General features: G+C 46.5%; 1 protein-coding gene and 1 long non-coding RNA gene across 15 annotated transcripts in view; one reads left to right on the forward strand and one right to left on the reverse strand.

The window, feature by feature from the left end:
- Positions 1 to 25,922, forward strand: part of FRMD4A (FERM domain containing 4A) — a 573,140-nt gene that overhangs the window by 468,933 nt on the left and 78,285 nt on the right. For all 14 annotated transcript variants that reach the window (XM_073328715.1, XM_073328720.1, XM_073328712.1 and 11 more), the window contains 3 exons: positions 6,497 to 6,553; positions 10,737 to 10,759; positions 24,162 to 24,245. In XM_073328715.1, the coding sequence (XP_073184816.1) occupies positions 6,497 to 6,553; positions 10,737 to 10,759; positions 24,162 to 24,245 (164 nt within the window). The remainder of the gene's footprint in view (positions 1 to 6,496; positions 6,554 to 10,736; positions 10,760 to 24,161; positions 24,246 to 25,922) is intronic.
- Positions 16,552 to 22,016, reverse strand: LOC140905413 (uncharacterized). The gene is made up of 3 exons (XR_012156845.1): positions 21,877 to 22,016; positions 21,048 to 21,197; positions 16,552 to 16,690 (listed from the first exon to the last, which is right to left on the reverse strand). It is a non-coding gene; the product is annotated as an uncharacterized lncRNA (long non-coding RNA).

Below are 25,922 nucleotides of genomic sequence, written 5' to 3' on the forward strand. Positions count from 1 at the left end.
GCTCTGACAATGACTGTGTCTGTAGCCATGGACAAGTCACCTTGCCCCTCTGCCTTCTTCTTGACAGCTATAAAATAGGGGTAATACGTGATCAGACATACCTACATCTAATCTAGATAGTGCTAGTTCTTGCAGCCCATCCATTCCTTTTATATCTGTCCGAGTGCCTCTCACAAGAGTGCTGGGATGCTAAATAATTCTGTTTGTAAAGTGCTTTGAAGATGCTGCTGTTTCACTTTCGCAGACAATGTGGGAGTGTTTGCATCCAAACAAAAACGTCTTGGACTGAAAACGAAAAATTGTAAAACATTTCCACTGTGACATTTAATTTCCACTTCAATCCCCAACCTATCACTTCAGTCTTCCGTCCCCGCAATGCCCCCTGCCTTTCTTTTTCTCAGCATACCTACATTTTTATGGCCTAGCCAACTTGCCATTTTCTCTTCCACAGAATCTGTTAGAGGTAAAAAAGAACCCTGAAAATAAATTGAATCACATTGTGCCAGAGGTAGATGTGAGCTTGAAACTGAAAGTATATAACCCAGCCAGTGTTTTTAAAAAAAAGTTCTGCTTTTGCATAAAGAATAGAAACGAGTGATTGTTGCAGGTTACCCTAGCAGTGGTAGTGAGAGGAATCCACCAGAAGAGGGTGCCCTTGTAGCTAACGTAAATGTCAGGATCCGGAATGGCTTCCCCTACCCATTTGGGGGGAGGGAGGAGAGGAGTGAAACCAGTACATGGTGAAATGTTTTTGTGCCAAAAATAATCTGGCCTTGTGAGCTGTTGAAAAAACACCAGCCTGTTGTCACTAGTTACTGAAAACAAAACTAGCCCTTGCGCAGAATTTAGTGTGAAATAGATAAGGAGCTTCCTGGCTCAGAACTCAAATGTGTTGAGATGAGTTAAGCGCTGCCCAGAGGCAATGGGCCACACAGTTGCTTTCTCCTATGTGGCCAAGAAAATTGTCTTGTGAAAAAGAAAAGGGGGCAGCTCTGAGTCATCTGATTACCCTGAAAGTCCTGGTGTAATACGTGCTTGGAGTGGCTGGGGGCTGGATTTGCTGGTTCCCAGGGATCTATGCAGATCTTGGGGGATCAGGGCCATCTGTGCAGAGACCTTGTTCCTCCACACAGCTCCTGGAGCTCCATCATACACCCTTCACCCCCATTGCATCTGTGCTGCCTTGGCAGCTTGAGCTGAACCTAGAGAGCCCTGCTTGGAAGCTGGTTGTTCTAGGAGGCTGTGAGGGGGGCCCTGGTGGGTGTCTCTAGTCTGGGAATCGCTGGGAAGCTGGGCCCTTGTCCAGAACTATTCCCTGTCCACCTTACCTCTTCGCTGGCAGAAACCATCCCTAGTGACTCATCTGCCAGTGAGGGAGCAGCAGCTGGAGAAAGTTGAGAGGGATTAAGAGAAGAATGAGGGGGGATTTGATAGCTGCTTTCAACTACCTGAGAGGTGGTTCCAGAGAGGATGGTTCTAGACTATTCTCAGTGGTGGAAGAGGACAGGACAAGGAGTAATGGTCTCAAGTTGCAGTGGGGGAGGTTTAGGTTGGATATTAGGAAAAACTTTTTCACTAGGAAGGTGGTGAAACACTGGAATGCGTTACCTAGGGAGGTGGTAGAATCTCCTTCCTTAGAAGTTTTTAAGGTCAGGCTTGACAAAGCCCTAGCTGGGATGATTTAATTGGGGATTGGTCCTGCTTTGAGCAGGGGGTTGGACTAGATGACCTCCTGAGGTCCCTTCCAACCCTGATATTCTATGATTCTATGATCTGAGAACAAGGGTATTATGCTTGTCCCAGCGCTCCAAGCAGGGAAGGGACTTGCTCAGTAAGAAACGTTACACAGGCTTTTGGCTCCAGTTGACATCAGTGTACCCCACAGTGCCATGTCCTAATCCTCACTAGCAGCAGTCCCTTTGACTTCAATAGGATCACAATTGGTCGCTCAGATTTTGTGTGTGCAGAGCAGGTGCTTAGCTGCCAACTCCCTGACTCTAGGCACACCTGCACATTTACGTGCTCAACTGCGCAAATGTAGAAGCAAAGCTGAGTAATATCATTGAGAGAGGGTTGTTTTGTGGTGAAGGCACTAGCCTGGGAGTCTGGAGATCTGGGTTCAAATCCTGCCTTTGTCACAGCTTCCAGTGTGACCATGTCTGTGCCTCAGTCCTTCCCCCTGTGAACTGGGGAGAATAACCATCCTTCTTCCCACCCTTTGTCTGCCTTGTCAGTTAGGGTGTAAGCTCTTTCTAGCTGGAGCTGCCTCTTGCTTGCGGCACGTGGCACAATGAGATCCCGATGTTGGCTGGGGCCTCTAGGTGGGACCGCAATACAAGTAATGCAACCTTCCATCGAAGCTGGATGCTCTGGGGTCACAAAGCACAGCCCAGCTGCCATTCCCCAAAGGCAGATGGAATCCAGGGGGCCGATAGACAATGCCAACCGAAATGCCCTTCGTTTGTATCATTGCTTTCACTTAGGTGTGGGAAATCCTGGCTCCTGACTCCAAATCCTGGCTGCTTTTGAAACCCCCCAACAACTAACGCTGTCAAAGCCCGTTAGAGACAAGGCCCATGGGGTTTGGGGATGTTGCCCGTGGGGTTTTTGGACAGCCGCGTGGTCCCTTGGCTGAAATTTGAATCCATCTAGCACCGTCTCAAAAGCTTCCGGCTGTGTTATTTTTTAATTAAAAAAGCGAAACAACCTGCCGCATGCTAACATGTGTCTTCAGGATTTCCTAGATCCCAGGCAGGAATGAGAATGAGGGTTCCTGGTGGGAAGGTCTGGGTTCCCCACACCCCAACCCCACAGGAACCTTCGCACACAAAGAATACAGTGTCTGTCAGGGTTGCTAACCGATGGCCCCATCCTGCTGCCCCTGGCAAAGGCCTCACTGACATCAGTGGGAGCGGGATTGGGCCCTGGGCCGACAGACCATTATCTGCATCTGTGATGCGATGGCGGGGACTCTGCAGGGATGGCAGCGGGGCAGGGTCCCATGAACCTAGCCCAGCAGTAACTTTGCAGAGCTCCGCTTTTCAAAGAGGCCACGGTTCGAAATGCTTACTCAGCCCACTGGCGGCTCCAGCCGCCACCGGCTCTGTACGCAATGCACTTTGGTGCCCAGGGACCGTCCTTTGGGAATATTGCCAGGAAAAGCTTATGCTGCTGTTCTTATTCTGGAGGAGGCTTAATAACAGAAAGCGGAGGGGGTGGGGGGAGTCTAGAAATCTGGGTCGATCTATTTCCGTCTGACCTCTCCTGAAACCATTACTTTGCACATTCAAACCTACTGTCATCCGAATACAAAAATAGCCCTCTCTGACGGCAAGATTCCCTCCCGGGGCCTTCCCAGTCTGACTTCCTGCCTCCCTCAGGTTTTGGTTTGTTTTACAACATGTGTTTGAATTTTAGTGCCTGTGAAAGATGCTGGGGAAAAGCGAGTTGCTCTTCTCAGTCGGAGGCCAGGCCGGGGCGATGCTGTGGAGAGATCGGCCAGGGAGCCAGAAGGGAGTTCAGTCTCCGTGCGTAGACAGTGCTTGGCCACACTGCTGTGCGATGGTGGATGGGAACTGGGCAGAGGCCACCAAACAGCCATGGAACTGCGCTAAGGAGGGCCCCTCTGTCACTCAGTCCATGCATGGAATTCCCAGAGGCCTTCTGGGTACTGAGGAACGGGGCTGTACTCCCACTGGCCTGTGGGGCTTAGCTATACTGAGGGCTTTCTATAGAGCGTAGCGGGTTTAGTTAGTAAGTGCCTGCTTAGAAGGTGAGCTCCCTGGGGATTTGGTACGTGTCTGGGCATGTCAATCCTATACCAATTGTCCAGAATAATAGGCAATAATCATTCCCATTGGCTTGAGATCCTTCCTTACACTGCAGGGCTTCTACTGCTCACCTAGCCATCACCACGGATGGCTCCTGGAAAACTGGGGTGAGGAAATATGTTCATTTGGGGCCAGGTCATGCCTGGCACCGGCCATGGCTATGCGGAGAGGGAGCAAGCATGAGGCGCTGTCCCCCATCTGCATGGTCCTTATGGCTGGGTCAGGCAGAATCAGAATCTCTGCACTCAGTGGAGTGCCAGGACAGTGCCATTTCTGCGTTCCCTGGGGCTGCGCAGTGCCCCAAAAGGAGGGGGAGACACGGGTAGAGCTGGCTGGCTGCAGAGCAGGGCATAAGCTGTACCCTGAAAGAGGTGTAGGAGAGAATGTATTGCCTCTGGGAGGCCTTTTGGCTCCTGATGCTGTGTGTCTCCCTCTGCTTCTCTTGGGGTATGTCTGCACTGCAGCTGGGAACGTGCCTCCCAGCCTGGATAGACACCCACTCGCTGGAGCAGACTAGCGGGTGTCTGTCTGCCCGGGCCGGGAGACATGCTGTCAGATGCAGCGCAGACAGGCTCTTGGGATTCTGCAGCCCCACACCACCCCTTATCATGGGCTGTGCCTAACTGGGCCCTGCCTTTGTGCTGATGTAACTTGCACCCCCCACCGCGTTCCCTTGGTGCATACTCGTCATTCGTGAAATCACCCCAAGTTCATCAAACACTGAAGCAGCAGCAGAATCCGGGGGAAGCAAGAGGAACCTCTTCACTGCAAACTACAGAGCCTTTCTTTGCTCCCACCTCAATGCAACCCCCAGTGGATCATCAGAGAGGCGGTGAGGTAAGCTGCTTTTCTAGAAAGCTGGCTTTGCTGAACCACAATGCTTACACAAGAGTACCTCTGTTTGCCAGGGACAGAGCCAGCACAGCTCTTATGGCAGTGGTCCCCAAACTTTGTATCTCGCACCCCCCCTTACCTCTGTCTGCGTCCCCCCTCCTGGAGCTGCAGCCCCAGCGCCAGGGGGCTGAGGGAGTGCGGACAGGAGTAAGGGGGCTGAGGCTGGGGCCACAACTAGGGGCGGGCATGGAGCCCCGGGCGCAGGGCTGGCAGCCAGGATCCCTGGAGTGGGGCCAGGAGTGGAGCCCTAAGCACAGGGCTGGCTTGGGTGGCGCTCCCTCCCCGACCTCTCTGGGGGCTGGCCCAAGCCCCAGCCACGCCCCCCTGAACATTCCTTGGTGCCTCAGTAGGGGGGCACACCCCTCAGATTCGAGACCTTTGTTTTACAACTTGTGAAATGAGCTGTGTCCATTACCTGCATGGAGTGTATCATCTAAATTTAGATCTCAGGTCCCGGATGCACCTTTCTTTCCAGAGACAGTAAAGCAATTCAAACATGAACTTAAATTCCGAGAGCCCTGCAGGAACGTCCAGAGTTGGAATCCGCCGTAAGGCGATTTGGACAAAGTAAGGCTCTGACCCAGGTGCCCCAGCAGAGCCCTATTGACCTCAGTGGAGTTGTGCGTGAGTTAAGGGCACTGCCCATGCAGATGCAATTGCTAGATCAGGGCCTACATCATGTGGCAGCAGAAAGAAGCACAGTTTATATGACTTCCCCGAAAGCTGAGGGAGACAAGGTGGGTGAGGCGATATCCTTTATTGGACAACTTCCGTTGGTGAGAGCGAGAAGCTTTCAAACTTTACGGAGCTCTTCTTCGGGTTTGGGAAAGGTAATCGGAGTGCCACGGCTAAATACAAGGTGGAAGAGATTGTTAGAGATGCTGGTTTGACGTGTCATTACAACCTCTAACCTGCTCACTCTCCTTTCTCCTATGCTTGCAGAGCGTGTTAATTGCCCACTTCGTTTTGAATATTTCTTGCAACATGTGTTAACTCCTTACATCTGTTTCCTGAGACCTGTTGCTTGGGGAGTCCAGATATGTGTGTTGTGGGGAGGGGAAGTTGAACTTGTGGCTGAAGCCAAAATCGCAGTTTCCCTTTGCTGCTTTTCTTGGTGCCTGGATCCCACAGTGATGAGCATTGTAAGGAAGTGCTTAGAACAGATCACATTTGACTACCATGCAATGTCAGGAATACGATTTCAGTGCAAAACCATAAATCAGTCCAGGCAGTTGTGGGAGAGAGATGGTTGTAATCAGCCCACTGGGTCTAAAACCTTCCTCCGGGAGCTCAGATTGGAATCCAGCATTAGCATGGGCTCAGCATAGCACTGGCTGGGAAATCTGAGGCCCGGTCAGTTTTGTGGGGCTCTGGATTTTATTGCAAACATAGCACACTGGGGGGGAAAAGCCATGTTCCCATGAAGCCTGAGTGGTATTTTGGGACTAGAAAAATATTACATACTACCTTCTCCTAAAAGCACATGGGAAAGAATGATTTCTCCTCCTCCCGCGCCCCCTCCCCTGCAACTCCTCCAATCCACCCTGGTTGAGCTCTGATGTCACGCTTCATTTACCAGAACAGAGTTCTGTGTATTTTGCTTTCTCCACATCGCTGTGAGCAGGTCCAGTTGGTCCCTGGGAGTAATGGGAACCCTTTGAAGCCAAGCCAGAGGAGAAGGCACATTTCACTGTGCAGGAACGAGCAAGTTCGTCTTGGGGGAGCTGAAATTTAGTGAACTCTGCTTTTTTTCCCTTCTCTTTTCTTCCTAGGAACTCATTGAGGTTGACAGCGAGGTGGTATTTGAATTGGCTGCGTACATCTTGCAGGTAGGGGTAGCAGCTGTCTCTTGTTCCTTCTGTATCTGCGATGCTTAAATCTGTTGTTGGGGGTTCAGAAATCACAGACCCTCAGAGGGGGTTACACCAAGCATACAGGAACAGAGAAGATAGGGTGTATTTTGCCAAGCTAGGGGGGAAAAGCTGGAACGCTTTAGTGCTGGATTGTAACCCTGCTGTCCCAGCCGAGCGAGGGGCATTGATTTGCTGCGCTGCCCCAGGAGCAGGACGGGAACCAGCTGGAAGTGGATGTGGAAGTGAGCTACCCGGCACAGATTACTTCCCCATCCACTTCAGCTCCAGTGTGCTGGCTGGCACGCTGGGGCTGGAGCCATGGTTCTACTCACTCCCACCCCTGCCTATCCACTCCTTGCACACCTATGTGAGGAGGGGAATAGCAGCCCAGCAGCATATGCTGTCCTCCTCCTTGGAGATTCCAGCGATGTGTGCCATCCACACAGGGATGTAAGGGGGTTCGTTGCACCCCATCATTCCCCTGTACTGAAGTGTACAGTGAACCTAATTTGCATCCATATCTAGTGATACTTTGCACGTCTATAGCACCGTTCATCTGAGAATCTCAAAGGGCTTTGCGCACATTCGTCATGAATTAACCCTCACCACATCAGCAGGTAAGAACCCAGAATACAAGCCAGATCTCCTGATGCCCCAGACAGGGCTGTGCTCAACCGTTAGACCATGATTCTTTCCTTTCATATAGGGTGACCAGATGTTCCGATTTTATAGGGACAGTCCCAATATTCAGGGCTTTTTCTTATATAGGTGCCTATTACCCTCCTCCCCCCGTCCCGATTTTTCACATTTGCTATCTGGTCACCCTACTTTCATATGAGACATAAGTTTCCAAATTCGCTGACTACCCTGTGTCAGAGCCAACCCAGTATCTAAAGGAAACCTAAAGTGAAAATATTAAATCCAGTTTTGAAAAGCAAGGCCAGGTTCTGCTCTGTCACCAATTCTACAGTGGTGTAACTGCACTAAATTAGTGGAGTTGCTTCTGGTGGACACTGGTGTGGGAGGAGAATCAGGCCCACGGTTGTGCCTGATTTTGAGATGTGTTGAGGACCCACAACTCCACTTGAAGTCAGTGGGAGCTGCAAGTATCAGCACCTCTGAAAATGAAGCCTTAAATTTCCACCTTAGGATTTGGCTTCAGAAAAGATTTGTCAGGTCTTATTTTATCCAAATTAAAAGACTGGCCCAAACTAAAACCCTGGAAAATTTGGATCTGGAACCAGATCTGAACTTCGTAGTTCAAGTCAATCTCCAGTTCAAAATGAATCACTTATTCCTGGGCACTTCAACAAGCTGGAAAGGGGATGGGAAGTTACATGGCATGGCGGGATTCCCTTGTCCACACAAAAAGAAAAGCAGTTGAGAGGCAGCTTTATACAGCCCAACAGGAAACACAAAATTCTCCCAAGGCTTCCAGTTCAACTGGGGATGAGGATTTAATATGTCTATAAGTATGTCTTCACTGCAATTAGCTCGAGTTAGCTATGTTCAAGTTACTCCTCTCGAGTTAGCAGCGTTCTTATGAAAACAGCTGCGTCCACACTGGTGCTATACTTGCTCATGTATGGCACAACCCATGTGCTCTCTTTTAACTCAGGTTTACTCTGCAATTAAGACAAGCCCTAATCCTTCAGCAGATGAGCAGCAAAGTTGTCTCAAACAGCACTGATTCCCTATCTGCCCTGTACCATTTGCACCTATGCAGAATGTTACCAAATCAAAATCCTCCATTCCCTCACACAGATGTAAATGGCCAGCATTTTGCACTGACTGCCCAAATGTAGATGACTGGCAAGGTGCAAGACTCTGGAATGTAACCTACAACCTAGAGATCAGGGTAAACTGAAGTGGGCCAAATCCAGACCTGTTGAGTGCAACTCCACTGGCTTCAGTGAAGTTACACCTGCTTACACCAAGATTGAAGTTGGGCCTATGATTTTACTGAGACCACCTCTTTATTCATGAAGAAGGGGGGGATGATGCACCAATTATCAAGAGTGTTTAGTAGTGTTTGTAGTTCAGTACAAGTGACCTGGCAGGAATAATTCATAAAGGCAGAGGGTGGGGGGTTTGGGGGCATGTCATTCTTTATGGGCGGTAATTATCATGGGAGAAGATCAGAGATAATGGTCAGCAGATTTCTTCTTTTTCTCCTCTTCTCAGAGCAGTTTTTAGTCTCTTTCCAGTCAACCATGAGACTCTGATCCTAAAGGATCCGTGTGGAACAGCCAAGCCATCTCATCAGCATACGTTAATAAATAGTAATCATTGCACTGTGTTACAGAAGCAATTAGTGCTGGGGAGTTTCATTCTTCATTAAGATCAATTTTAGAGTAATATAGCAAAAATGAGAGAGAGAGAGAGAGAGAGAGAGAGAGAGAAACAATTAAAAGCACATTATAGCAATTGCGTATTGGCCTGCTGGGTGAATACACATCTCAGACTGCAGGCTCATTGTGAGAATTAGTGCTAGGGATAGGAATCTATTGTTTGTCCCTGCATCCTAATGGATAACTTGAGCAATTAGCAACTATAGATGTAAGCCCCAGCCAGTATGCCACTGTATGCCTGACTGCTGTGATCTGAAGTATTTACCATCACAAACAAACACAGGATATTACACACATTGGGGTTGTAGTTTGAAGTCAGACTTAATGAAATTAAGCAACATAACTGTACTTTTATATGTGACCAAGTTGTAATTATTACAACCTTTGTGTGTGATACGCTCCAGTAGAGAACAAGGTGGATCGTTCAGCTATCTGTTTTGATTCAGTACCTGCAATGCAGAGTCAGCTTGGGTTAGCCATGCTGCAAAGTCAAACCCAAGTTACTGTGTCCTCACTGATTCTGCACTCACCCTTGTGTGTCGCTAGGACTTCTGGGGGCATATCCCAGGCTTCTTTGTACTGCAGTAGCCTGAGCAACTCTATGATTCATTCTTAGTGAATTTTGAGAGAATTTGTGTGTTCTGTGCACACAAGGGGACGTGTGGGAAGGCATTGGAGGACTGTCAGCGCTCAAGTGGTTCAGCTTGTGTCCTCCCTGCAATGTAAGTGGGATACCCAAATGAAAGCAGCAGCTGAGGTCTAGCCTGCACACCCAGCCAGGCTAACTAGCCCTGGTTTAAAGCACCACTAAACTTGTGTGAGAGGATTTTGTGCATGGACCGGAGGGGAATTACAGGCAACACCCAAGTAAGAGTTCAGGTTAGCTCTACAGTGAAGACATGCCCATTGTGGAGGCTCCATTACTGGCCAGTTGCAAACTAAATGATTACAATGCTCTGTCTACACTATAAATTTAATCATGTTAAAGCAAAGTGTGTAACTCTTGGTAAATGTTGACTTTCTAATGGCAGCCACTGTGTATATTGGGAATGTGACACAACCAATTTTGGGGATGCTTCAGATATCAAAATATGGCTACAAGACTCGAGCAGATACCAAATTCTGGTACTGATGCCATCACTGGAGTGGAGCGCCACACACCAGTATAGGATTGGACTCTGATGTTGATTGATAGATCACAATGCTTTCATGGACGAAACATAAAATATATACTCAGTGTTTCCCAAAGTACTTAATTAGGTAGGAAGGACAGCAGTTTAAGAAAAACACTGTGTCTAACAAAAAGCAGAATGGGAAATTTAGATATGCAGAATGTAATTACTCAGACTGGAAACTGATCCAAGCAATGGGGCTAATACTTGCAAAAGGTCTCATGGGGTTTTCAGTGACCACAAGTCACTTGGGCTTTGGAGATCTTGTAGCAATGCACTTCCCCTTAACCACACAGAAGTAATGGTTTAGTACTAAGAACACACTTACTAATTCACCAGCTCTACTTCCTACAGCACTTAGCATAGGTATCCACTAACAGTGTAGAGTCATCAGCCCTAGTACTTGCTATGCCTAACCCTATTTGATTTGTAAGATCTGTCCAGATTGCAGCCCAAAGTGGTATGGCAAGCCCGCTTAGTTTAAAGGGTTGATACTGACATTACCACTGAAATTTGTTAAGTAAGGAAACTATTGTTGACTGATATTTGTAAGTGACAAATCTAGAAATGTATCTTTTCTGAATTAAATGTTGCTATTTTAGTGACAACTATTGGGTTTTTTCCATCTTTTTACAGGAGGCGAAAGGAGATTTTGCAAGGTAAGTTTGTTGAAAGTTCTCTCAGTGCCATTATTTGTTCTGACAGTGAAATTGATTACATCTGCTGGAGGACTGATGTGACAGTTTATAACTGTATTGCAATGGGGAACTCTTCACACTGTTAGCCTAGACATTATATTTCCTGTAATAACTTAGGTCCAAAATGCTGCCCTGGCCCAGACCACATATTGAAAACAGCATTGTTTGTGATTACATTGTTTATGAATTTCTTGATGTGTTCGTGAAGTTCAGGAAACAGGGTAGCCTGCAGAAGGAAATTACTGAGGAAATGACTCCCCCACAGTCCGTGTTGTAATATCACATGTCCAGCGGGACTTGATGTTAAAAGTCTCTCACTAACTGGTATTAGGTGGCCTCTGCATGGGGGGACCTCTTAGTTTGAGCCTGATTTTCAGAAATGCTGAAAAATTTCCCCTGTGGCTGGGGTTAGATGACTCGGGGGATTGTTAATGAAACGTACAGCATCTGAGTTACCAGCACAGATCAGGTCCAGGTCAGTAGTGACTGAAAGTCATTATCATCTGATGGCTGTTCAGTGCCCTGTGTAAAATCTGTGGATGCTCTCATTCTGATACTGAGCAGACCTAGGTCCATGTTACAAAAACAAACCCCACCATAGATTACGCTGTACTGCTCTCAAACTGACTGCACCTGGAGTCACCATCAATCATCCTTGCGGCTGATCTCAGAAGGAAAGCCAGCAAATGGTTGGGCAGGGAGGCATCCCCTAGAGAAGGTCCCTCCAGTCAAGGCTGAGATGCATTGGCAGAATGCTCACAGTGCTACTGGGATGAACAGAAGATTGTGACTAAACAGAGGACCAGATAAAACGAGACTTCATTCTCTGGCTCTGACAGGCTAGGATCTTTAAGCAGCACTAACATAAACTTAATTTTTTTTAAAAACTGGAAAGATGGAACGTGCATTACAAATACTGTAACCTCGCCCTGCAACAACCAGGAATGTGAGATGACACTCAACAAAAAGGAACTTTGGTTCTGCCCTATCATTTTTCAGAGTCCCAGTCGGCTTGCGAAATCCTGACATGTTTGTGACAAGGAGACACAAGCCTGATCTTGCTTCATTTCTCAATTCCAACCATTTCAGAGCAGTGTGATTATCAGCAGTGCCATTTAGTTAGGTAGCTAGGAGAGACATTCAGCTATTTTATCATGCAGGCTGATTTAAAACACATTGTCAAGTGAGGGATGCTTTCCCAGTTCAATCAAACCCCATGATAACCACGTCCTCCATAGCACACACAGGGTTATGAACAGCAGAGTGTCCTGTACATAAAAAAACATGCACAGGCTGGACTTGAATAAGGTTGAGGACTGAGCAGTTTGGGTGAGGTGGTTCAGAGGATTGGATGTAGAACCTTTCACTTTTAGGTGTCCGATTCCAATCCAGTGCAGAGCTGGAAGTAGCAGTGGAAAGTTTTCACCAACTGAAGGCTGTTCATTGCTCTGTGTCAAATGAATTGGTCAAGTTTCAACATCACAGAAAACCTCACCCTAGGTGGGGCTAAATGGTCCTCCATGTGAGGGTGAAGGTAGTACCTAGTTTTTACATGGTGCTCTTCATCTGTAGATCTCAAAGCATTTTAAAAAGGGTCTCAGTATCCCCATTTTACAGATGGGAAAACTGAGGCACAGAGTGTGGCAATGACTTGCCCAAGGTCACCCAGTAGGCCACAGCTAGGAGTAGAACCCAGGTCTCCTGAGCCTACTTCTGATGCACAATCCAGTAGGCCACACTGCTGCAAGGTATGCTCCCTGTGTAGCCAACTAATTTTGATAGTGAATGAAAGTCTTCATTGTGTCGTGGTCTCTGTGAGTCTGATGGTCTCGGTGTAATGTCTGCTTTCCAAACCCCACCATTATAACTGGCACCCTGTTGGCGGTCTCATGATACAGAGGCCAAGATATGAATGGGCCTTGGAGACTGACCTCCATGCCTGTAGGCTGGGTTTGAGGCATGTTGTAGGAGCAACATAGGAGAAGCTTGCACTGCTTTATGCCCTTTCTCCAGGGACATCCATCCAGCACCTTTCATGAGCACTTCAAATTCACTAGAGAGGGTTTACTTATTGGGTGAAATCCTGACCTTACTGCAGTCAATGAGAGTTTTGCCTTTGACTTCATTGGGGCCAGGATTTCACCCACTGAGATCTGTGCTTATGGGTTTCACCAACACAGCAGTGTATGAACTTGAAGTCTTAGGGATAAATTCAGCCAGATGCAAGCAGGGGTAATTTTGTTTATAGACAATAGGAGTTGTACATATGTATGCGAGGGCTGAAGGTGGCTCCTGTTGTTACATATCTGTGTTTGAGGTAAATCATTGTTGAAATGTTGTTACTAATAGAATTTGTTATTGTCTGATATGGAGAAGCTTTGCAGTTACAGAGAGTCTTTGTTACTGAGATTTAAAGATTATATCTTGTAAATGACAGCATAAATTTCATGAAGGCTGCACTATTGAACTCTGCTTTCTGCAGAAACAAAGCTATCTAAGAGATGCATGTTTAGAATGAAAATGGAAAATTTCAACAAACTTACTGCCTGAAAGCAGTGTCAGATTTACCGCTCAGGAGACTAATGGTCTCTCTTTGGCCCCAATCCAGCAAAGCACTTAAGCGGGTGCTTAACTTTAAGGAAGGGAAAATTCCCACGAAAGCACTTGTTGCAGAATTCCTGCCTGTGGGGACTAGCGTGGTTTGATATCTAACCCTATGGTGCTGTGATCTTTACATCACAGCTTGGCATCAGCACAGTGCGATATAGGCATGATGACATCAAAACATCATCACCCTGCGAGGTGACGTCTCATGGTGATGAGGGTTCGTGCATTCTGAAAGTGATTTGGGAATGTGCAAACCCTCATGGAAATCAGAGGCGACCTCACAGAATCCAGGTGGCAACTTTCTGCCATTCTTACCTGATCAGTTGTCACCTGTTACATGACGGCTGCTCCTGCTGCAGGTCTTGGGGAAGATGAGTTGTCCAGTGCTGGGGCATGCTAGCCATCCTTTATTGGACTCTCCCTGCCTGTCCCAAAAGGGGATCATGTACCATTTCAGACACACAGCACCACAGTAAGCTCTCTGCTGTAGCTGCTCTAAGCCCATGGGAGAGAGCTCTCCCGTTGACTTAATTAATCCACCCCCAATGAGCGGCAGTAGCTATGTTTAAAAACAACAAGGAGTCCAGTGGCACCTTAAAGACTAACAGATTTATTTGAGCATAAGCTTTCGTGAGTAAAAAACCCAACTCTTCAGGTGCTATGTTGGTGGAAGTAGCTCTCCCTCTGGCATAGCACTGTCCACACCGGCGCTTAAGTCGGTGTAACTTATGTCGATCAGGGGGGTGGCTTATTCAGATCCCGGGGCCATAGGCACCGACTCCATGGGTGCTCTGGGGCTGGATCGCTCACAGGGAAAAAATAGTGGGTGCTTAGCATCCACCAGCCGATCAGCTGTTTGGCAGGCCCTGCTGATCAGCTGTTTTGCAGCAGGTGGAAGGCACTGTGGGGAAGGGGTGGAGCAGGGGTAGGAAGACGTGGAGCGAGGGCAGGGTATGCTCATGGGAGGGGGCGGAGCAAGGGCGGGGCCTCAGAGCGGGGGTGGGAAGGGCTGGAGTGGGGGTGGGGCCTCGGGCAGCGCAGCCTCACCCACCCGGAGAAAGGCGAGTCAGCACCTGTGCCCGGAGTGACATAAGTTATACTGACATAAGTGGTAGAATAGACACAGCCTTTGATGCAGGCGGCAGTAGCCGTGTGTGACTGAGATGCATTCTGAATGAGTTACAGGTGATGTGCGACCATCACCATTCAAAGCAAAGCAGATGGCTACGTGAGTCTGGAACCAATTGAAACCTTGGGTGGAAATTGGTTCCAGGGGCAGAGATGCACTCTGCTTTGTCCTTTGATGGGCAGGCCAGATAGCCGGTGTCTACAATGGGTAAGAGTTCCTTCACTGAAGGAAATGTTGGTGCTATAGTGAGTTTGCTGACAGACAGCCTTTGTGACCTAACTGTTAAGAATTTCAAAGGACAGGAAGCTCTGCCCCTCTGCCAGCCTACACGTCTGTGTGGCTTGGGGGCAAGGGCTTGCTCAGTGGCTATTCAGTAGCAGAATATCATACACCAAAAGCTGCCATTCAGCGGAAGTCTGTCTGCTAGCACCAGGGCTATACAAAAGACAGCAGCCACGCTGCAGCGCCACCCCTCAGCGCATTCCCTTGGACTCTGGCTTCCCCGACTCTCCTTCTGAACTTTCCCCTGACTATAAATGTAGAACAGAAAAGGTTATCACCAAATGTGCCTATTTTCCCACATTAGAAACACACAAGGACGCTTGTGTGCCGTGCTGTGAGCTCTCCAGTGTAGCCATAGCGAAAACACAGTGCATCAGCAACCCTGGGATGGAAACCCCTGGTGTGGGAGAGACAGAAAAAAATAAGCCATATAAGGCCCAGTGTTTGTTATCATCAGTCCTCTCCAATTCTTTAGATTCCAAGCAGAGTTCTACAGTAATTATCAAGGGCTCTGGAGTCAACAGAAGCATGATTGGGTCATTTTCCTGACTATCTCTTCAGATGGAGTTTTTCTGGCTACTGCCGACTGGGTTTCAAGAATTTCCCAACAAGTTCACATGGCTTGAGAGGCAAAACGGCAGAGGATGTACTACTCAGCTAGGTTTTTAAAGACAAGTTAAAGCCCTTCGTATGTTAAGGGAAATGGACGTGTCACCTTTGTTTTGGAGGAGTTACCAAAGGATATAGTTGTTTAGACTGAAAAATTACATATTCAGGCTCAGATTTCTAAAGGAGCCTATGGGAATGAGGTGCTCAAATCCTATTGACTTTCAATAAGAGATGGACACTTAGCTCTTGATTCTGTACTTTTTGAATTCAGTGGCAAAATTCCTATTGACTTCAGGCCTTGAATTCTCTTAGACTCATCGGCACTGACTCCAGGGGTGCTCCGGGGCTGGAGCATCCATGGGGAAAAAATGGTGGGTGTTCAGCCCCCCATCAGAACCTCCCCTTCCAGCGCCTCCCACCCACCAGCAGGCCCTGCCAATCAGTGCCTTTCCCTCCCTATCAGCACCTACCACCTGCCCTGGATCACCTGTTTTGCAGCATCAGGAGGCACTGGGGGGATGAGGGGGAGGAGTGAGCGCAAAGCATACTCGGGGGAGGGGAGGGAACACGGTGGGGAAGGGGCCGAGTGGGGGTGGGAAGAAGCGACGTGGGGCCTTGTTGAAGGGGTGGAGTGGGGGCAGGGCCTGGGCAGAGCCAGGGGGAGCACCCCCCAACAGATTAGAAACTCGGCACCTATGCTTAGACTCCTTTGATACACCCAGTCCTAAATCTCACAGACTGCCTCCCTCCTGGCACCTCTAGGTAAGACACTGGGAAATGCTGGGGTAGTTCCAGAAGACTGGAAGAAAGTTAATGCTGTGCCAATATTTTAAAAGGGTAAATGATGTGACCTGAGTAATTATAACCCTGACACTGATTCCAGGCAAAATACTGGTGCAGATGGTATTGGACTTGATTAATAAAGAATTAAAGGAAGGTAATATAATTAATGCCAATCAACATGAGTTTATGAAAAATTAATCTTGTCAAACTAGTCTGATATCTTTTTTCCGAGATTACAAATTTGGTTGATAAAGGAAAAGTGTTGAAGTAATAGACTTCTGTAGGGTGTTTGACTTGGTATGCATGACATTTTGATTAAAAAACTAGAATATTATGACAGTAACATGAGACATATTAAATGCATTAAAATATGGCTAAGCAGTCTCAAAATATAACTGTAAACGAGGAATCATCATCAGGCAGGTGTGTTTCCAGTGGTGTTCCACAGGGATCAGTTCTCGGCGCTACGCTATTTTGACAACCTGGAAGAAAACAAGAAATCATCACTGATAATATTTGCAGATGATCCAAAAATTGGGGGAGTGGTAAATAATGAAGAAGATAGGTCAATGATACAAGAGTGATGTGGCTCGGTTGGTAAGCTGGGTGCAGGCAAACAACATGCATTTTAATACGGCTAAATGTAAATGTATTCATCTGGGAACAAAGAACACAGGCCAATTTTTACAGGATGGGAGACTCTATCCTGGGAAAAAGTGACTCTGAAAAAGATATGAGGGCCGTGGTGGATAAACTCCCAGTCTGACATTGGGGCAAAAGGGCTAATGCAATCCTGGAATGTATAAACGGGGGAATCTCAAATAGGAGTGGAGATGTTATTTTACCTCTATATTTGGCACTAATGCAAAGTCTGCTGGAATAATGTATGGACTATAAGGTGGATAGAAAGCTGGCTAGGTTGTCAGGCTCAACGGGTAGTGATCCATGGCTCCATGTCTAGTTGGCAGCCGTATCAAGTGGAGTGCCCCAAGGGTCGGTCCTGTGGCCGGTTTTGTTCAATATCTTCATAAATGATCGGGAGGATGGTGTGGATTGCACCCTCAGCAAGTTTGCAGATGACACTAAACTGGGAGGAGAGGTAGATATGCTGGAGGGTAGGGATAGGATACAGAGGGACCTAGACAAATTGGAGGATTGGGCCAAAAGAAATCTGATGAGGTTCAACAAGGACAAGTGCAGAGTCCTGCACTTAGGATGGAAGAATCCAATGCACCGCTACAGACTAGGGACCGAATGGCTCGGCAGCAGTTCTGCAGAAAAGGACCTAGGGGTTACAGTGGACGAGAAGCTGGATATGAGTCAACAGTGTGCCCTTGTTGCCAAGAAGGCCAATGGCATTTTGGAATGTATAAGTAGGGCCGTTGCCAGCAGATCGAGGGACGTGATTGTTCTCCTTGACAAAGCCCTGGCTGGGATGATTTAATTTTGGATGGTCCTGCTTTGAGCAGGGGGTTGGACTAGATGACCTCCTGAGGTCCCTTCCAACCCTGATATTCTATGATTCTGATGGCCACAATTTACGAAGGATGTTGATAAACTGGAGAAGATTCAGAGAACACCCATGGAAATGATTAAAGGATTAGAAAACGTGTCTTACAGTGGTAGACTCAAGGAACTCAATCTATTTAATTTAACAAAGAGAAGATTAAGGAATGACTTGGTCACAGTCTGTAAATACCAACATGGGGAACAAATATTTGATAATCGGCTCTTCAATCTAGCGGAGAAAGGTGTAACATGATCCAATGACTGAAAGTTGAAACTAGACAAATTCAAGCTGGAATTAAAGGGTACACTGAGGATAATTGACCACTGGAACAGTTTACCAAGGGTCGTCATGGGTTTTCCATCATTGGACATTTTAAAATCAAAATGTGGATATTTTTCTAAAGAATCTGCTCTCTGAATTATTCTGGGGAAGTTCTATGGCCTGTCATCCCTTCTGGACTTGGAATCTATGAAAGTTTTGAATACTTCATCTGAAACATATTGCACTGCTATGGAGCCCTTGCCCTGGCAGAGCAGAGCATATTGCTAGTGTTTGAACTTTCCCCCCCAATTTAATCCTCCCTGATTTCGGGGCCTGATCCAGCACCTGTTGAAGTCAGTGGGAAAGCTCATGTTGCCTTTGGTTTAATGGAGGGTTAGGATTTTAGATCTTAAACAACAATGCCAAGAAAGCTAGCCACCCGTCACATAGAGTACTTGTCCCCCAGCTTGATTTAAAATAAGTAAATAAATAAATAAATAAATAAACCACTCTTTTTAAATAGCTCCCCAAACAGTCCATCTTTGTTAGTCCTTTTGAGTCAGGAATCACGATGCATTGGGAGAAAGCTACGCGAGTATCCCCTCACAAAATGTTGAATAGTGACAACAGCCAGGGAAGGAAGGCAGAGGGCTAATTTGCAACTAAATGACATTTTAAAATAATATACATGTTGGTGCCTGTTGTAATCTCGAAAACAATTATATGCTTAGTTTTAATCCCGTGTAATAAAACAGCATTTATGCAATTAGGGTTTAAGAATTACAGGAGCCAACATGCAGCCATTCATATTGCACCATAACAATAGTGATCATAAAACCTTGCTCCTGCAACGGCACCTTTTCTGCCAGAGTCTCAGAGCACATTCCTCCCCTTTTATTCAATGGAGATAATTATTAGACTGATAAGAATAGGGAGAGTTAGCCTACAGTTTCTTCTGTAATTGATGGTTGATATTACATGTAGCAGAAAGTTTCTGAATTTGCTGAGAGCAGATGGCACAAGTAACCTAGCTTAAAATTACTTGCAGGAATAACAGTATGTAACATGTTTCATTTGCTAAGCAACTTGTAAACGTCTAATTTTTGCAAAGCCACCCTGAGGTAGATAGATACTGTTATTTTAATGTACCAGTGGGGAGGTTGAGGGGTTAATTGACTTGCCTAAGGAGGGAGTCAGTATCGGAACCAAGATTAGAGCTGCGGAGTTCCGGGCTCCAAGCCTGTGCTTAGATCAGTCAGCCATACCATATTCTCTTTCTCTTACCCCCTCCCCTTTAAAATGGCTTAACTGACCTATAGATGGATTTTTTTATAATCTATGTTCATATTGTTGTTCAATCTTTTCCTTAATATAGTATAATTATCATTAATCATCATAACTAGCAAAAAGAAAAGGAGTACTTGTGGCACCTTAGAGACTAACCAATTTATTTGAGCATAAGCTTTCGTGAGCTACAGCTCACTTCATCGGATGCTCAAATAAATTGGTTAGTCTCTAAGGTGGCACAAGTACTCCTTTTCTTTTTGCAAATACAAACTAACACGGCTGTTACTCTGAAACCTGTCATCATATCTAGGTGACCAAATTGCTTGAGAGACTTGGTAATTATATATAAGGCAGCCTTGCACCTATAGATCACCAGTTCAAATCCACCCAAAGTCAGGTATTGGTCGTGATGGCTGTTTGGGATTCTCAGTTTATTTCTCGTGAGACCAGGGTCCTCACAATAAAAAGCAGTATCATGGCAGACTCAGCAGAAACCTAGAGATTGAATGGGCCATGGAATCTAAACTGCTGTCTCAGCCCGGGAGGTGATCCTCTGAGCTATACTTGGCAGGGTGGTATGAGCTTGAACTATCTCCGCTGGTGATGGACCCATTCTGTGGAACAGGAACACTCTGCCACCCAAAGTAACATTTACATTTAAAACATTTAAAGGCTGGATATTAGGAAAACCTTTTTCACTAGGAGGGTGGTGAGACACTGGAATGGGTTACCTAGGGAGGCAGTGGAATCTCCATCCTTAGAGGTTTTTAAGGTCAGGCTTGACAAAGCCCTGGCTGGGATGATTTAGTTGGGGATTGGTCCTGTTCTGAGCAGGGGGTTGGACTAGATGACCTCCTGAGGTCCCTTCTAACCCTGATATTCTATGATTCTGTGATTCACACTGTGTTGATGCTGTCCATGAAGGCCACCCCATCCAATCCCACTATTAATGACTTTTACTTTTCCTCTGATCCTTAGAAGACTTTTTGCCATGGTTCAATTATATCCCTCACCAAGGGAAGCATCAGAGTTCACAGGATTAGTTCATCCTTTCACAGGCTGTCAATACCAGTTCTGGGATTTCTCCAGCCGCTCAAGGGCAGTTCATCATCATTAGACTTGTCATCTGTTTGACAACTTTCTGGTTTGGGGCTTGGAACAGCCCATTTTAGAAATCACTTCCCTTTGTTTCCCAGATGTGTTTTGGAAACTTCTCAGACTTCCCTTTGTTGTTGGCAGATGAGACGGGTTGGATCACAGAAACCCCCTTGGGACTGCCACCTGATGTGCTGAGCCTACATCTAAGTCCGTTTTCCCTGGCAGCTTGGGACTTCACTGTCCTGCCTGGTTGTGCCAGACACACTAGCCTGCTACAAACACAGACCAGGTCTGAACCACATCCCCCAAAAGCTGCAGGCTTAATTGAAAACAGCTTAAGAAGTGTTCCTGTCTTTAACACTCAGATACCCAGTTCCTAATGGGATCCAAACCCCAAATAAATCCGCTTTACTCTGTCTAAAGCTATACAGGGTAAACTCATAAATTGTTCGCCCTCTATAACACTGATAGAGAGATATGCACAGCTGTTTGCTCCCCCCAGGTATTAATACTTGCTCTGGGTTAATTAATAAGTAAAAAGTGATTTTATTAAATATAAAAAGTAGGATTTAAGTGGTTCCAAGTAATAACAGACAGAACAAAGTAAATTACCAAGCAAAATAAAATAAAACACACAAGTCTAAGCCTAATACAGTAAGAAACTGAATGCAGGTAAATCTCACCCTCAGAGATGTTCCAATAAGCTTCTTTTACAGACTAGACTTCCTCCTAGTCTGGGTCCAGCGATTACTCAGTTACCCTGTAGTTGCTGTCCTTTGTTCCAGTTTCTTTCAGGCATCTCTTTGGGGTGGAGAGGCTATCTCTTGAGCCAGCTGAAGACAAAATAGAGGGGTTTCCAGGGGTTTATATAGTCTCTCTCTTGTGGGTGGAAACCCCTCTCCCCCCCTGTGTAGAATCACAGCTACAAGATGGCGTTTTGGAGTCACATGGGCAAGTCACATGTCCATGCATATCTCAGTTCTCTACAGGCCAACACCGTTGCCCACCTGTTAGCCTGAACATTCCCAGGAAAGCTCAGATGTGGATTGGCATCTCCCAAGGTCAGTTGTTAGCTAAGTACTCCCAATTACTTGAATAACCCTTTCACACCATGTTGGCCAAATCTGCCTTAGGTGCTTCCTACAGCAAACACTTTAAATACAAGCATAGAGCCAACGCTCATAACTTCAGATATAAAAATGATACATGCATACGAATAGGATGAATACATTCAGTCGAACATAACCTTTGCAAAGATATGTTACATGGCACATCTAGCATAAAATATATTTCAGTTATGTCATATTTACACTCATAAGCATATTTCTATAAAGCATTATGGGGTGCAACGTCACAGTAGAATTCAGACAAATTTCTTATATGGAACCTGCCTGAGCAGAGGTACAATGTGGGTGCTGGCTGCTTCTTGGAGAATTGACTTTTTCAAGCCTTTCGCAATGTTAAAAAAGGTTGGCAAGGGTCGCGTGCACAGTTGCTGTAGAGGAGACTGACCTGTCTGAGCAAGTACAATGAATTATGTACATGGTAAGGTGGTATTATCTGGGTTGACTCTTCTGTCCGCCACAGAGCATAGAGGTCAGATCAGCGGATAATGCTGAATAGAGCAACATCTCAAACTTGTGCAGATATGTGTGTCCTGCAGAAGTAAAACACCAGAATGATTTTTGAACATTTGTTCTTAAGAAGGATTGACAACTGAATGATGGGGTAGAAGACAATGGTAGCCCGTAAAAGGTCTGCATTTGCCAAAAGTCATCTGACATTGGTATCTGAGATTAACATGAGTTAAAACATGACCACAAACTATAGTCTGGACATATCCATCTAGGTTCTTAAACAGTGTCTATCATTGTGGTATGTGAGTGGAGAAATGCTGTGGCAAAATGCTTGCATCCGATGCATCCGATGAAGTGAGCTGTAACTCACAAAAGCTTATGCTCAATTTGAGTTTGTTAGTCTCTAAGGTGCCACAAGCCCTCCTTTTCTTTTTGCGGATACAGACTAACACAGCTGCTACTCTGAAACATGTCTAAAGTGGTGTCAGTTGCATCACAATCTCTTCTTTCACCAGAGATAGTTCATTAGCAAATCACTTCACCTGTGATGGTCACCAAGCTCCAGAGTGAAGTTTCTTACCTGTTCTGAATGGCTTCTAAATACCACCATCATTTTTCCTTACTAACTAATCACAAATTATTACTGTATATTAACTTAACAACTTTCTTCTAGCCAATTCTGATCTCATTTACACTGGTTTTACACCAGTGTAACTCTATTGACTTAAATAGACTCCAGACTTACACCAGTGTGACGAAGGGTAAGATTATTACTCAAGGGGAGGTTTCTTGCTATCTTACCATCGATTAGTGTCCTAGTGTTTGTTCTTTTTTCCCCCTTCTGTGTCATGGATGTGAGCCCAGCCCATCTTCATAGGGACTGAAAGTCCTCAACAAAATGGCTATGATTTAGCCTGTGTGAAATGAGCTTCAGTGAAATGTGGTTTCAGTCCATATCTCAATGGAGAAGCATCCACATAATTCAGCAATGAGGCCGAAGACTGAATGGGCCACAGGGTGTGAATGACATTGGCTGTGCTATTGTTGCCTACTCTGTACCTGTTTTGCAGGGGGGTAGAGGGTTTCGGTCTCCAAGGCTGTCGGCCCGACACCTTTCAACAGCACGCCAATTAACTTCAAAGAAAAGTGTTTGTGTCTGTGCATTAGAGGCTTCTATGAGTATCAAGAACCCACAACAGAAGGAGGAGCAACTTTAAATAATCATACAGAAAATGATATTTGGGGAGGAGAGGGTATGGCAAACTCACATTTTATTGAGGAAGGAAAAATTGCTGTTAAGAGGGAAGTCGGTGAGTGTTTTAACTCTGGCGTTTCACATCACACAGACTGTCTTATATTGCCCCTGTTACCATTGTATCTGAGTGGCTTTTACATATAAAAATAGAAATCAAAATAACAAGTGTTTGCGCTCTCGCTCTCTGTTTTTCCTTCCCAGCCTGTAGGAGAAGCGGAAGCAGCCTGATTGGTTTATAGAATATTTTTAACATGCTTATTTATTTGGGGGGAGGGATTGCTGTGATTCTATAAAAGTAAGTTCCACAGCTGAGCTCCAGTTCTTGCAATCCCTTCATCACCCGTGCTCACCCGCTTCCCCCTATTGGTCTGCAGTTTCATTGTTTCCGTGGGACACAGCCACCAGAGGAGGTCGTGGAGGGGGAGCCACTCTCTCAGGTGGCTGGGTCCAATCCCAGGGAGGGTTTTGAATAATAGGACATAGGCCGCAAATGGGCCCCTGCTCAGTGAGGAACCAGTGCAAAGAGTGGATCACCGTGGTGATGTGCTAACAAGCAACCTGTGTTGCTATGACAACAAAATGCAACATTTTGCACCAGACGGGAATTGTTTTAACAAAGGTGCCTTGTGCAGCCATTTCTCCCCCCTGCTCCTCTTTCCATATGCATTTACCCACAGTGCTGCTCAGTGAAATTGTACCATTGGGGGGTATTTATATTTTGAGGCGATTATATGAGATGAACAAATGTAGCCAGCTGGGACAGCTCTGCTCCGAGTGTGGTACTGGAGGAAAAAATTACTACGCTGCCTTTGAAGGAAAGAAAGGGAAGAAAGGAGAGCCCAGTGCATTTCGTTAAGGAGGAACAGATGCAGAGCCATAGCAGCCAGCCAGCTGGGTTGGGTCATATCAGATATTGTGGTGGTTTCTTGTAGTCTGATCCCCCTTTTCAACTCTCTCTCTTTCAGCAATGAAATTGTAAAGACCGACTTGAAGAAGCTTCCAGCCCTTCCAACGCAAGCCCTGAAGGAGCACCCTTCCCTTGCTTACTGGTAACCTATCTATCCATGTAATTGTCTCACCCATTGTGAGTCAGCCCCGGCTAGCTACCAGCGAACAGATCTGAAATCCAGGACCTCCTGAGCTCTAGTCCTGGCTCTGCCATTAACTTACAGTGTGATCTTGGGCAAGTCACTTTAACCGCTCTGTGCCTCAGTTTCCGCATCTGTCAGATAGGTACAATACTACTCCCCAGCCTGAAGGGAGAGATTTGAGACCCAAATGCTGCTTGCTTTACTCATGCAAGTCATGCAGTGCCTTACCACTGAAGTCAGTAGGCCTGATTCTCCACATGTACCTTATGCAGCTATTTGCACCTGTGCAACGTGGCTGTAGAGTGCTCCAGTTTGGTACGGTAGCATCTTATACCCACCTTACGCTCTTTTTGCACAAGTGTAAATGGCTACACAGGGTGCAAAGCAGTGGAGAGTGGGGCCCTGGGGGACTGCTGGTGTGGGGAAGGTGAGCAGGATTGAACCCAGAAGCAAGAAGGAATCGTTGGGCCTGATTCTGCAAATCCTGTTTGCATGGACTAACCAACTCCAAAGGGTCTGATTCTCCTCCTGTATAGGCAGGGGCTGTCCATTTGTGGAAGGCTGCATTCAGATCCAGCGCTCGGAACATATTAAGCACTATGTAGGTGCTAAGTGCTGCATTACGTTTTCCTCCTCCTGTTATTGCATTGAAAACAAAATCTGTTGGCATGGGGCGAGCGGTAGACACAGCACCCCATCTACCGCTCACCCCACCACCACCAAAGCTTCTTTGTCTGCCTCTCCCAGCCTTTTCAGCAGTGCAGATAGGGATTAGTTTGAGGAAAGGCCGTTTGAGCATGGGGCGATGGATTGATTTACTTTTCTGTTTGTGATTCTTTCATGTTTGTCCTTAAAGAATCGGGCTCCCCAAGCCTGGCGGTGGGAGGATAGTTCTCTTATCTGCTACTCCTTTAGTTTCTGCAGCCTGGTCATTTGATGATGGCAGGGAATTCGGATTTCGTTTTCTGATCTATGATCCCCGGGAGATCCTATCCATTTCTCTTAGCGGGGCTACATCACCGGAATTAGCTGCAACTGGTGCACAGCAGAACAAGAGCTAATCTGCAAAGCTGCTAAGCACTTTCTGAGCTCTTCGGAAGAGGTTGGAAGAGTCCCAGGCTGTAATTCAGAAACGTAGGCTGGGGCACTGGCAGATTGCCAGTACTTCTGTGTCTGACTCAGCACACTGAACCTTTTTGAAAACCTGAAACATGTAGCCGAAGATGCCCACCACCCACTGCTTCTTTCACGGGCTGGCTGGGCTCATGTGTGAAGCGTGGGGGAGGGAACAGCTGAGGAGCCTACTGTTTCCTTTGGCCAAGAGTTTGGTCTCCTCTTCAGGGTGAGACCTGACCTACCCTCCAATACACCCACACATTCTACCTCTTGGTCGGGTCTCTTTCCTTTCCCAGAGGAAACTGGACAGCTTATTCACCACTCCAGAGTCCATTGCCCATCCTCGCCAAGCCTGATCATCATCGTTCCTCAATCCACCAGCTCAGAGCCCTGGGTCCCAGCTTTCCCCAGTCCATTGGATTTTGGTCCAGCCATGGATTTTGCTTTTTCCCCTGTACACACACAGCCAGTCACTGAGCTCTCTTCTCTCCCCCACCCCGCACCCCGATCTTGCCAAAC

Source organism: Lepidochelys kempii, chromosome 1, assembly GCF_965140265.1.
Source record: "Lepidochelys kempii isolate rLepKem1 chromosome 1, rLepKem1.hap2, whole genome shotgun sequence".
Lineage (NCBI taxonomy): Eukaryota > Metazoa > Chordata > Testudines > Cheloniidae > Lepidochelys > Lepidochelys kempii.